Source organism: Parus major, chromosome 3 (genome assembly GCF_001522545.3).
Source record: "Parus major isolate Abel chromosome 3, Parus_major1.1, whole genome shotgun sequence".
NCBI lineage: Eukaryota > Metazoa > Chordata > Aves > Passeriformes > Paridae > Parus > Parus major.
In genome coordinates this window covers 83708950-83723038 of record NC_031770.1, presented here as the reverse complement: position 1 = coordinate 83723038, position 14089 = coordinate 83708950, and the positions used below count along the sequence as shown (strand labels likewise).

Genomic DNA, 14089 nt, shown 5'->3' with positions numbered 1-14089 from the left:
TAATTAAATGAAACTTCATGGCAGCTGAGCTTGGTGCTGCTTTAAATAGGGTGATCCAGCTCTTTACAGGTCCCTTTAATAGTTGGCTTTGGTTGCTCATGTCCTACATTCCTCCCAGGTCTCCAGAAGCAAAATGATGGGATTTATTTATTTTTTTTCTTCTTTTTTTGGAGGAGAATTAGTTTTCTCTTGATTCAGGTTCAGGTTCCTGGGTTAGGCCACTGAGAGGGATCTAGTGAACGTTGCAATTGGTGTCTAAGAAGCAGTTGTAGTATGCAGCCAGGATTGGGAGAGTATCTGTATTGCCCCTTTTGGAACTGCCCAGACCTTTGGATGGTTTCCCTCTGAAATGTCATCTTTGCCATGAAGGTTTCATAGAAACGAACAGGAGACCATGTTTTTCCCCAGGGAAAATATAATAATGATAAGAAATATTTTTTTCACTAAACATTATGGATTACAATTATTATTCCTGAGTTATAGAAGGGGGAATGAAGGCCAGGGGTCTGTGTTCTCTTTCCTGAGCTGTGATTAGGAGATGGGTGGGTTGTGTAACAGCATGCTTTACCAGATGGTGGACATTGGGTCAGTGTGTTTGTTATTTGGGGCAGCTGGAGGAGAAGTGCTGCTTCTTTGAACACCAGTCTTCATCATAGGGATCTCTGTAGCTGCTAATGCTTCTATATATTCCTACAGCTAAGCTGGAAGAAATATCTGTAATGAGGGATAGCAAACCATAAGTAGTCTCTCATGTTTAACAAGAGACAAACACAACAACAAACACAACAGATTGTTAATATATAAATTTGAAATAAAAAGATGGTCTCATATTTTTGTAAGGTCAGTGGGATTGTAGACCATGTTTTGAAATATTTGCTACGTATGTTAATAATCTAGATTTTGATAGCATTGGGACTCAGATTGATTTACATATTTTGATTACACCTGATGTATAAATTAAGTTGGTTAAAAAGATGCGAATTTGATCACACAATTATTTCTTTTATTTGTGGTAGACAATTTTGTTTACTATATGCATTTGGATAAATTTCTGGTCAAGTGAAGTAATTTGCTTGTAATCTTTGAAGTAAATCTTCAAGAATAAAGACGTCTATTATTTTTTTTCCTTTGGATTGCCCTATATAGTCCTCTGTGTGCAGTGTGTATTTGATATGAGGTGCATATAGTATTGTGAACAGGCCCAGAATATTAGGTGGAGTTTCAAACTGAAAGAAATACAGAGTAGTAATCTTTCCTCCTATTCGTACTATATAAACTTTTTTCTCATCTATGCAGGAGGTTGCATCAACAATTTGAAAGCTATAAAGAGCAAGTAAGAAAGATAGGGGAAGAAGCTCGCCGTTACCAGGGAGAGCACAAGGATGATGCTCCAACATGTGGAATCTGTCATAAAACAAAGTTTGCAGATGGTTGTGGCCATTTATGCTCTTATTGCCGGACCAAGTTCTGTGCTCGATGTGGAGGCCGTGTCTCTCTGCGATCAAACAATGTAAGTCTTCTGACATGTACTCTTAAGAAAAAGCCTCCTTGACATTGTCATGTTGCAGATTGTTCACCTTAAGTTTGGCATTTCATGCTTAAGTTTGGCGTTTCGTTGCTTCATTAAGAGGTGTGTATCATACAGGTAAATCAATGTAAAATCGTACAAGTGAAAGAAATGTGTTTAATGACTGCCAGGGTACTTGGGAATCACAGAGTTAATTAAAGCAAAATAATAATCATGTCTGGCTCTATGGAGTGCCAGCTTTTAGAAAATATACTTGTTTTTCATAGAATAGAAGAAGAAACCCTTTTTCTCAGGTACATCTCCACATGAATAAATTTTTGTTGAAGCCTTATTTCAGATTACATTTTTTATTTTCATGGAGCTTTTCATAAACAATTACAGATTTCTTTTACAGGAAACCAATCCATTTTTTTAGTTAAAAAAACCACAAACAACCACTTTTGTTAGCACAAGGAAAGTGTTTTGCCAATTTATTTAAAATTTATTTAAATAATTAAACTCCAGATTAGTCTGGATTAAGCATCCTACTTTCAGGCAGGTGAACTGAATAGTTCCCCCTCTGATTTGCATGAGTTAGCTGCAGTAGCTTTCCACAGAACCAAACGATATCCAAGAGTATCCTCTGGTCAGTCAGTCCCTCCCAAGCCTCAGAGTATTCTCTTGTACCTGAGCAGTAGGATCTGAATTTGGAATACTGTTATCCAGTGACTATTTTTGGCTGGTCATCAAGGACTATGGTGTGTTATAAAATATTTTAGACATCTCTTTTAGTACGTGAATAGTTTTGTTTTCTGTCATGAGATGAGGCAACTTTCTCATATGGCTTTAAGATGCCTGGCTTCTGTAGGGTAGATTTTTAGGTGCTCTTGGTATCAATAAAAATTCACTTAAAAGTGAGCACAGATTTTACAGCAGATAATCGTGCTCACAAGAGAACTAGTTTGTGGCCTTTTCACTCTCCTTAAGATGGACATTAGCTGAATAGGCCTTCTGAAATTTCATATAAACCAAAAATAACCCCTGAAAAAGATGAATTTCATGGTTATTTTAGAAGTTTTTCATAGCCTTGATGTACCTGTAAGCCCATTAAATTAAATTCACTTTCTGAAGAAGACTATATAGGCGAATTGAACAAAAATTTGCATGTATTAACATTAGTAAAACCAGCTGCATTACATTGTATCACCTGTAGATGGTATCACTAGAGCAAGTCTCTGAAAATATAGTTTGATGTGTTACATTATTCTATTAATGAGTGCACGAGATACAGCTTAAATTTATTCAGAAAAAAATCTGAATATATGTTTTAGCCATTTTTCACCCACTATTTCAAGCTACAGAAATGGAAGAGTGTAATTTCATTTGTAACTCGCATTTTGTTTCTTATATTGTTTATGCTTCTGTGGGTCACGGTGGGAAAACATGTTTTTAACAAATGCAGTGATGTCATCTTTTTATTTAAAGCTCTTTTTTTTCCTTAATTTTGTGGTTTTGTCTCTTCATAGAGAGTTATTAGAATTGCATTTCTTTGAATTCTGTCTATTAATACTTGCCTATTTTATTCTTTATCTCTCCTTTTTTTCTTTTCTCTTTTTATTCTGCTTCCTTGGATGCTTTCCCAAAGGAGGACAAAGTGGTTAGAATCCATGCTTTTTATAATTTATTATTATAATGTTGTTAGTTAACTGGGATATATATTAATGTAAAAAAACTGAACTAAAATTTCATAATCGTCTACAGGGGAGGGGGGAAACCAGGAATCCTGACACCCAGGCCCTACATCCCTTAGCTGAACATAGGTCTTAAAGACAGCTCAACAAGGAAACTCAAGACTGTCGTGAAAATTATGACAATCAAAGAAATTAAGAACTGAGAATTATTTATAGGCTAAAAAGTAGAGGAGCCAATAAAGTGCAATAAAATTTAATTTCATAAATACGTCTTTAGTTAACACTTTTGACTTTTTGCATGCCAGGTCCTTCCATCAGCTTCAGGAAATCTAATTTAGTCTTTTAATTGTAATTTTACATTGTTTTACATGGTTTGCTGTGTTCCACTTCTGGCTGCAGAAGAAATTCAGGGAAATTTCTTGTAACATCAGCTTTTTGATTGACATTTTGAATAATATATACAGGCAAACAAACTGGACATAAGTATAGAGAGCATGGTGAAATTAATCCTTTTTGAATGCATAGTTATAATTTCAAAAATGGGCAGAATTTTTAGGATCAAGTACATATTTACCAGTATTGCCTGTGCCTTGTCTCAAATAGGTGAGGGTGGTTCCCTGTTCATCCCTGCACCCTGGGCATGGCATCAGGGCTGGCAGTACTTGAGCAGAACAGTGCACATGCATTTACCACCTCTGCTGGGGCACTTCTGCAAAAGGTGCTAGTCCAGATTTTTAATTGGGGGATTAAGTGTGGAAATTAGCTAGCTTTTCTGGCACCTCAGCTGAAACAAGTATAAATTAATTACAACCCAGTGTAGTTTTTGATGTGTTCTTTGTTGGGTTATGCTTGTGTTATGGTGTTATGCCCCCATTTAAATATTAGCATGCTTGTAATCTGAAATTTAGTATTATTCAGTACCTGAAGAAGATTATTTCTATCGCATTAGAGTATTGCAATAGGTTTTAATATGTCGTGAATAGTCATTTATTATGAATAGTGCAGTCCACTGCACTGAAGTTGTATTCTGAAGACATATCTGACTCATTTGGATTGTCCTAAATTCAATTAATTACATCCTTATTATTTGCACTTGTCTTAACTTAGGTTTTGCTAAAGGTTTAGGTTAGTTTAGGTGTTGAACTCTAGGCTTCCACATTCCAAGAAAATGCCTTGATAGTAATGTGTGAAGATAAATTCATATGGTGTGATAAAGCTGAGCTACATCTCTTTAACAGCTATAAAGTTAATGGTAGTCAGAGGGAAAATATCCAATAACTAGTCCTGAATGTGTGAGAAACATGGTGGGGAGCACTTCTTTTAAGTACCATTGCTTTAGCAGTGCCTCTCTCTGAAAGTTAATGGAATATACAGAATTAAATAGTTTCAAAATATTCATACATACCTAGAAATAGCATGTTTTATAACAGAACAATTGATATAATTAAAATAGAGGAACATGAGGAAAATACTATTTCTTAGTTATTTTTAGCAGCTCAATATTTCTAATTAATTGCATATGGGAAGTTTCGTATCAGTAAAACTTTTAAAACATATTTATCCCTTAGTGTCCATATGAATTTTTACCACAATAAATTATACTAATACAAAACACCTGCACCAAGTTTTTTCAAGTTAAGGGTGCATCATTTGGAAAGGATGATGAAGTGTGAATTACCAAATAGTCAGCTCAGGAAAAGTCAAGTTAACCAAGATCCAAGGTGTTTCCTGTAGAGTTGGAGAATTAAGGATACTTCACCTGCAGTGTTGTTTCCCATGCATTACCCATCTTTGACAAATACAAACTGTGACAGGCACAAAGAAAGTCAGTCAGAGGATGATCCAGGAAATGGAGAGCTGCTCGTGTGAGAGAAGGCTAGAGAGATTAAGGGGACAAGAGCTAAAGCAATTATAGTTGATGCCTGGAAGTATGGAATTGATATGTAGAAATGCAGCAAATTTAAACAATAAGAATAGAGGACAGTGAATACCTGAGATCAAATGTGTTTAACTTGGCCCCAAACACTCCTGGCTTGAAAAAAAATGTTTACAAGCTTTGGAGTAAAGCCTTGAGAATTTATCTCATGTGGCTTATTGGAAAGAAAAAGAGCCCAATAAAACTTTAAAGGCTAAATTTAATGAGGTTAGGAAAGGATTTATGTGATGTGGTTGCTGCTTGTGGCTGTAGGGCAATGTATAAGGTCCCTAAGAGGTCCTTGCAGCTCTTGATTGTAGCTAAATATTTAAAAAATGTAATGCTTTGAAGCTGTTCTTGACCTTTACAAGTAAGTGTCAAATATTTCTTAAGAATTTTTAAATATATATATATAGCAGAACTTAATATGTTTTCTTGTCATTTAAAATCATAAAGGTCATCCCAAAACACCTTGCAGTGAGATTTAGTAGACATCCTAGGCTGATAAAAACATTACAAATTAATTGGAAATAACTGGCATATTCTAGTTCCTAGTGACTTACATGAATTTCAGTTATTCTTGTTCTAATATGTCAAAATCCATACTCAAATAAGTTTCTTAAGTTCTTTCATGTTTTTTTGAGTATTGGTTAGCTCTGCACTTCTCACCTGAGTTTGCTCTCCTTTCATATAGTTGCAGGCAGGCCACATTTAATGGGTTTAATTCAATTTTATGTGAGATAACATTTCATAAGGAAGCCAGGTAGGTTTCTTTTTTTTTTTTTTAAGAGAAAGCTGACACTTCTATTTTGGCAGAATATTCTAAGTGGTTTTAGCTCCTATAGAGGTCTTACACTTTCACTTCAAATCCTTTTATTTATGTTCTGTACATCAAGATTTTAATTGCAAAAATGGTAGTAGGTTTAAGTTACTTCCCTCTATTCCATTCACTCTCTCTCATGATGTGAAATATTTTGGTTTTTAGGGCAGTGGAGAAAGTCAGCAAAATGTCCAACTAGTTGTTGTCCATGGTTTGGTAAAGGGTGGGAAGGGCCCAACCACCTCAGTCCTCCTTTTGGCCTGGCTGCCACTGCTTCCTCTGTTCATCCCTGCTATGGTATGACAGCCTTGTAAAGCAGAAAAATGACTGAAAATACAACTTTTTTTTTTTTCTTTCCTCATTCCTGTAAAACCTTTTCACAGTATTTGGTTAGGTAATGCAAAAATATGCATTTCCTTTGTGGTCACCTGATACATGTTTCTTTCTCCTTATAGAAAAGGAGATACATTTCAGGGTACGAAAATGAATCAGTAAATGTAGTTTCTTTGGATCAAAATTCAAGTATTTTGTGAGGTGCTGTGGGTGGATTGAACTAAGTGAAATTCATATGACATTGACAGAATTAGGTGGAAGATCCATGTTCCAGATTAAGCCATATAATTATCCATAGCAATCAGTCCACCACTGTACAGGTTTCTTTAGGATTACTACATGTTATCAAATTTCAAATGAAAATGATTGGGAGCAAATGATGAAAGTAAATTTTGTCACAATTTTCCTGTGTTTTGCAGCATAGAGCACTTTGCTTTCTCTTTCTTCTATTTACATATGTGAAGGACAACTGGTAGGAAATCCAAATGTAAAATACATTATAAATTTATGAGAATTTATTTCATGAAGTTAGTAGTATGTGGTTGCAGAAAAGAATGTTGTTAGTCAGTGCAGAAGAGAGTCGTATTTCTGATCTGGCTTTCACTGAGATTGTTTTCATTTTAGTATAATGTCAGTGATTTATACTTGGAAAGAAAAACAACTTGGACATATTTCCTTAATTGTATGTCAGGTGTTTTTTTCGGGAATTTGTCATTTAGTTCCTTTAAATTATGCTTAAAATTTGCTTACATAATGGCTTCCTAATTTAAGCCTTACCAACTTGAGTACATATGCCATGCAATTCAGCTGTGTACTAATGCTTTAACAGAAGTTGGTAATACTCTCAGAACAAAATGTCTGGATTGTCAGGGGTTTTTTTACATCTCTTGAACAGAGCTCTTAGGTCAAATTGTCCATTAAAAGGCTAATTTCTGTTTGCTCTGACTAACACAGCTGTAGAACAAAACAAAAAAATCCAACAGAAGGATGTAAATTGCATAGCAAATTGCAAATTGATGGCAGATAAATTTTCTCTCTGTAGCCTTCAACATAATTTGTTTCCCAAAAGATATGGGGTGTACATGCATCATGAAAGAAGCTCTGCTTTTCAGTAATGCCTCCCTAGATCTGCTGTTTCTAGCAGGAAAAAAAAAAAAAAAGAAAATAAACTGAGGATGAAATATGTCTGTATCAAGTAGATGGGGATCTACTGTCCTCTGCCTCTGGGAAGTTAATTTGCTTTCAAATAAGTGTGAGTGTATAAAATTTTTAAGGAAATCCCTAAAATTAGCTTGTTCTTCACCAGGTCTTCTGAGGAAACATATTTGCCTTGAAATACGAGGCTTTTTATAGGATCCAGCTAGCAAAAATGATCGGTTCCTTCTTATATATAAAAACCAAAAAAATGTAGGGAGATGATACTAATGCTCTGAAGTTAACCAGATCAGAGTTTCTTCATTTAATAATGGGACTGTGGAAGAGTCACTAGACAGCTGGATTTTTTCTTCTACCATAGCCTCAAGTCATCACTAAATCAGTAACCACTTGAGTAAGCTCTGTGGTTTACCCAGGTTTAGTTTACCTGTTTGCCAAACTCCTAAATTGTGACTTGTCGTGTGATTGTACACTTTATGACCAAGAAAATAAATTGCTACTGCAACCTTCTCTCAACCTGTGATAAAGAGCTCCTGAATCCTTCATGTCTGTTCTTGCTGTTGTCGTGCATGCTGGGTAACAGTGATCTGTGCATACCTGACACAAAAAATACTGGATATTCCATCTTGTATAATAGTGCCTAGAACCCCCAAACTTTTAAATCCCCCACAGTGTTATTTCTTGATATGTTGTCCTATTTTTAGTCTTGTGTTTTCAGTATTGTTGTTTCAGTTGAACTGATTTGACACTATGGGAATTATTTTGAATGCAAGGCAATACCTTTAAGTCTAATAATTCCTTCCACTGCCAAAACTTGTATTAAAACAAAAAAGTGTAAGATTGCAAAGGTCAATTAGGCATATCAGGAGAAGCTTTATTCCACCTCCTCCTGCCTAATGTCGTATGTGTATATATATATATATGTGTGTGTGTGTGTATTTATATAGTATATGCATGTATAAGCATATACTGTATAGATTTTTTATAAGTGAATACACATGCGTACCATATTCGTGCATCCTGCTACATGGCCTAATACAGGAAGTACAGGGCAACCCAGTATTTTGACCTTTGAAATCTGTTAATGATTCAAAGTATTTAAATGACCTGAGACACCCATTTATCTGGACAAAAAGAGATGTTATGCCATAGCATAGTCACAGAATCTCTGAAGGATTGAGGTTGGAGGGAGCCTCTGTAGGTCATCTGATCCAATCCAAACCCTGCTCAGGCAGAGCTACTTAAGGGAACTCGGTCCTTTCAGCTCTGTGTATTCATGTGTCTTTTGACTTGCAAGGTGAATAATGAAATGTAATTACATCTCATGTAATTTTTGTTACTTGTTTGTTACTAGTTACTGTAACTGTACACATTATAGACTTACACAAAATCACCTTAAGTTCTGTTAGGGAATAATTCTGTGATTTACAGCTTTGGAAAAATGAATTTCAGAATTTTACAGAATCCTTTAGAAAGAGCACTAACACTGTGATGATTTTTTTCAGCTCAGCATTCAGAGAGAAAGAAAAACCAAAGCTACCAAATCAGCTTTGTGCTTTTCCTTTCTTTTGAAGCAGTATCTTTATCATTTTAACACACACATTCTCACATTCTGTTTGGTCCAATTGAGTTGGTGATATAATGCTGAGCAGCAAAAGCAGGAGAGCCTTCCAGTGGTGCTCCCAAAAATGCTGTGTATCCTAGTGGCTCAGTTACTGTCTGAGGTGTGGGAGATAGCTGTTGAACTCCATTGTGGTAAAAACTGCTTTTCCAGGTGGGACACGGTGCTGTCAGTATTGAAAAGGAACATCTTCCTGCCTGACTTGGGTCAGTCTCACTACAAAGACAGAACACAAAATTTAGAAATTATTTTTCTTTTTTTGTTTTTGTCCAGAAGTGTACTTTGAGTTAGTGTTTAGATCTTGGCTGAAATGATTTTGTTGCACTTTTCTAATAAGTACTGGTTTAAGAAAATACAATATAGAAATATTTTTATTCACTTTTTGTCAAATATGATTCATCTATGCCCAAAAAATCTGTAAGTAAAGAGATGAGATTCAGGATCTTGTGTAAAGTAAGATAATTTCAGTTAATTAGCTTCAACTACAGTTACATATTGAAAAGACAAATAAATGAAGCAACTTATAACAATTGAAATCTTAGAATTTTTTTTTATGCAGTGCACCATAAGAAGAAAGAGGATAATGAAAGAAAATACTAGTGGTGCAACACAAGAGTAAGAAGCCATGAGAAAGACCTGGTTTCTTTTTGATGTGTTCATATACCTCAATATGATCAATATGATCCTATAGCCTGGAACTTTATAGTAGATTCTGATCCTAGTCAGTCCAGTGAATACAGTGTTGAAAATGAACGAGTATGACCTTACAGATTTAATATGATAATGTATGCATATTTGGTGTAAGGGAAAAGGAAAAAATGAACAGTTTAAACCAGCCATAATTCTGATCATCTCTAACTAGTCAGAATATGTATACAATTTTATAAAATCAGGACAAAAAACATCAATCAGTTAAAAAATTGCTAAAATTGTATCTTTATATGAATGAAATAAATTTTTATTTCTGCATCTTACTGCTTATAGCTATTAATTCTCATAGATTGGAAATACATTAATAGTATTTGATTACCTTTTTCTTGCATTTATGCCATCACTAATGTAGATAGCTTTAATAATAATGATGCATACAATTAAAATCCTAATTTTGAATGGAGCATTTCTTCTTTAATGAAGGCTTTTTTTGTAAGGAAACCTTTTATTCTTATGAACAAATCATTATTGCTGAATCATTATTAGCATTATCATAAATACTATGTCTTATAAATATTTAAAGATTATACAGTAAATATTTCAGGTTCTTTTTCCAGAATTTTGGGAGTAGAGTTGGTTAGCTACTGGTAGGATGTCTGTTTAGATTGGTCTGTGTAGATGATCATTTTTAAAGCATAGTCACTCCAGGAATCTGTTTATGGGTTCTTCAGTTCCTCATTATTTCAATGTTTTTCCAGAAATGTTACAATCAGTAGAAAGGAAATTCAGCCTTAAATCTCTGCAAAACCTGTAGACAGCAAGCTGCAATTTGAGCTGTGAGAACACTATACCTATTTGGAACTGTTCTTGCATCCTTTCAGTGTATTATGCACATTTAATTGTGTTAATTTTCCACAGTGCACTAATTTTTTAAGTCCTTTATTTCATTATATGAATTGCTTTGAATTTATTGTTGCCTCTTGCTAACAAATCAAATCAAATCTCACTAATATTAATATTGGACTATTGACTTTATGGTGTCTTAAAATCCAAAACTCCACTGGCATTTTCATTACCACATCAAATTTGCAATTATTATTTCTGAATTCAGTTTGCCCTATTGCATTTCTAATTAAGCCAAAAATTTTCTTTGCAAGGTATTGTGTATTTACTGTATTTCTGTTATCTTCATTGCTGTGATGCAATAATTTGTTACTTGTTGGCACAGCAGAAATTATAGAAGAGATTAGAGGTCTCTAAACCACGAAAGATCACATATAATAAACACAATATTATTTTTTTTGCTATGGAATACAGAACTAATAAGCAAATACACTAACTTAATAAAAAATATATAGAAAAAGTATCTCCATTGTCTTAAAAATTTAAAATTTAAGAATGTGGTTTCCTATAATATTTAGCTGCCTTAGTTGTGCAACAAACTGTCTTTTTTCAGTTTATAATGAAGTCATCTTGGAGTATTAAAACCTAAGTTTAGAATAAAAAAGTGACTATTCCAGAGACTGTGACTGGTATAGGTGGATTTAATTTGTACATGCCTAACTTCTCTGCATATATTTATTATATCAACATGTTAGGGAATACGTTTATTTTGTTGGGTAGATTTACAGCTCTTTGAAACTGGTGATCTGCAATGTTAGTGGAGGAGGATGGGGAAGCCTGGGGAGTCCATTTGTGTGAGAGTGGGGTGAGTCTGGATATAACCCACTTTTCCAATGTGCTTCTGATGGCAAGGCTGAGCACTGGAAATGGATTTGTAGTGTGCAGTGCTTTGAAGATAGAAATTAAGTAAAAATGCCATTATTACATGTTGACAAACATACAATGTGTGTAATTGTATAGAATCAAATAGTTAATATAATCACGTGGCATTTGTACATGTAAGAGGTGGCCTATCTGTCAGACAGAACCCTGAATGTCATAATTTTGAGCTATTTCTTGACTGCTTCAGGTAAATATATCCAAAATTAACACATCCGTTTCTGAATGAAGAGCCACATAACAACGTGCCATCTATTGGCAAACCAAGGGAGGTGGGTTTGTGTTTTGTCATTTGCAGTTTCAGTTGTGATGCAAAAAAAAAAAAATATATATAACCTGGAAGTGTAGAAAAATATTATCTGGAAGCCCTCCTTGATGTGGAGAGCTAAAGAGAAGGGATCACTTTACAAGGACATACCAGGCAGGCAAATATTACACACCATTTAACTTTCATCTAATTCACCCAGAAGAAAAAGCCTTGTAGCTCTTCTGATTGACACTCCAGTAAAAGCTTAGCTTTAGAGACTGAAGGCACTTTTTTTTAAATTTTCTTTTTTTCTTTTTTCTTTTTTTTTTTTTCTCTTTTTTTTTTTCTCCTCTCTAAAAAACATTGAGGGAGAACAGAGTAGTAAACAGGCAGATGTCCAGGGATGTGTTTAGGCTCAGGAGACTTAAGAAGTGTGTTCTTCTGTGGGATGTGGCAGCACCTGATGGGACTGAGCAATGCACCTTCAGTTTTTCCAGCAGTGATCTGTTCCCTAGATATACTTGAGTATATTTTATTGCTAGAAGACAATTAATCCCATCATGTCCCTTATTTCAAACTGTGCCCAGCTGTGGTAACTGAAAAGTCCTCTTGTAAAAGGATCCCATAAAATGGAAGATATCTTCTAATCATGCATCATCCTCCCTAAAAGACTCAAGCTTTTGGCAAAACTAACCAAATCCCCTTGTTCAGACTCTAAATACATTTGTTCTGTATGGTCACATAGAAACCAGCTGCCAGCTCCCAGGCATGTGGGAGTGCACTCATTTGAGCTCAGGCTGATTTGACAGCCCAGTGTGTGCCCCTTAAGCCCAACAGATTCTTACTTGATCCTTTTATATCTTCTTGGAATTTGTGGCTTTCAGCTTGAATCACTGTAGCCCTCGATCATGTAAGATTCTTCTATGTGATGGGATTTTTAATGTGATATGTGGGGGCTAGGACTAAGTATGACTTCTAATATTTAAAATGTTCATAGCTATGTATGCTGCTGAGGCAAAATTGTTTGGTTTTAGTAGTTTACAAAATTACATAGGAATGCTAAATAAAACTAAATTTAGTAAACTGAATTCCTGGGCTATTCTGGCATCACAAAACCAGAGGTTTTCTAGCCAAAAAGAGATCTTACGGCAGAGAGAGATTTGATAAGATTTCTGACCTATTATGAATTATGATAAATCCACAAGTAGCTGAAAAATTTCAAGAGAACAAAGTAATTATGAGGGCTAAATGTAATCTGTGCTCTCTTGCTATTTCTCTTTTTATCATAAATAACCTTAATCCTCATCCAGGATTAAAATTCAGTGTATTTTTAGCCACGTAATGTCCTAGATAAAAGATACTTCCATCTATGTTTTTGTATATTTTGCATTCTGGAGCATTTTGTAATTTTACTTAAGGGATAGATACTTCTGTCTATACAGCTCCAGTACTGCAATTACAGAGGACGTAGGATAGTTTGTACCTAAGGTACATGATTTTACTAAGCATAATTGAAGATAGAAATGTATATTTCAAACAAGGAAATCTATAGACAAAGTTTCTGTAATATTTTGTGAATTATTTCAAATTCCTTTAATATAAAGATCCAAGTCAGCAAGTAAGCCTTCCTATTGAGTTAAATCTCTCTCCAAAAACTGATGTAAAGTATCTGTTACCAATTGTTTAATGACTGGTCAGAGATTAAGTGAAAATCTGGACAAAACATAATCTGAATTTTCTTAAAGAGCAGATAAAACGTAGTATTTTTTTAATCCAGATTGAGGTTTCCAAAAAGCTGAGTGTTATTTAGGCTGAAGTTTAATTGTGTATTGCGCAATTTCAGTATTCCAGCTAAAACACCTGTCAACTAACTTATATGCAGCAGGTTTACAGAATCTTCGGAATTAAATGTTAATTTCTCAGTAATCTATTATATTTTTTATTAACTTGTCCATAAAAAACAGGCTCCCATAGCAAAACCCTTTGTAGCGGTGAGTTTTGGGGAAGTTATTTGGGATATTGCATTCTGAAAAGTTGAGTTTTACAGAGAAGTGCAGAATACTCATGGAGATGAGCAGATGTTGCTGGGACTCTCTATAAATAGATGAGCGTGGGAATGATGGTTGTGTTGTCATGGCTGGAGGAAATTTTTATGTTTTATGTTGCTGGGATTTTAATACCAGTAGTGTGACATTTTCTCTGCAATATGTGGTAAGTGGTGAAAGCTCATACCTGTGCATGCAGCAGCAAAGTTAATCTTTCTCTCTACTTTTTCTTCTCTGACCAAATTGCTTCTACAAACAGAGAGATTACAGTGGGAAGTTCATCAGCAAACTGCTTTTAAGACCTTTGTCAGCCTGAGAGCTT

The 14089-nt window shown here is 34.7% G+C and overlaps 1 protein-coding gene across 24 annotated transcripts in view; it reads left to right on the top strand.

Moving 5' to 3' along the window:
* The window catches only part of RIMS1 (regulating synaptic membrane exocytosis 1), a 302405-nt gene that overhangs the window by 112532 nt on the left and 175784 nt on the right, over positions 1-14089 (top strand). For 23 of the 24 annotated variants that reach the window (XM_033512981.1, XM_033512971.1, XM_033512979.1 and 20 more), the window contains exons 2-3: positions 1297-1510; positions 3153-3164. In XM_033512981.1, the coding sequence (XP_033368872.1) occupies positions 1297-1510; positions 3153-3164 (226 nt within the window). The remainder of the gene's footprint in view (positions 1-1296; positions 1511-3152; positions 3165-14089) is intronic. The other variant, XM_015620669.1, reaches the window with a different exon arrangement.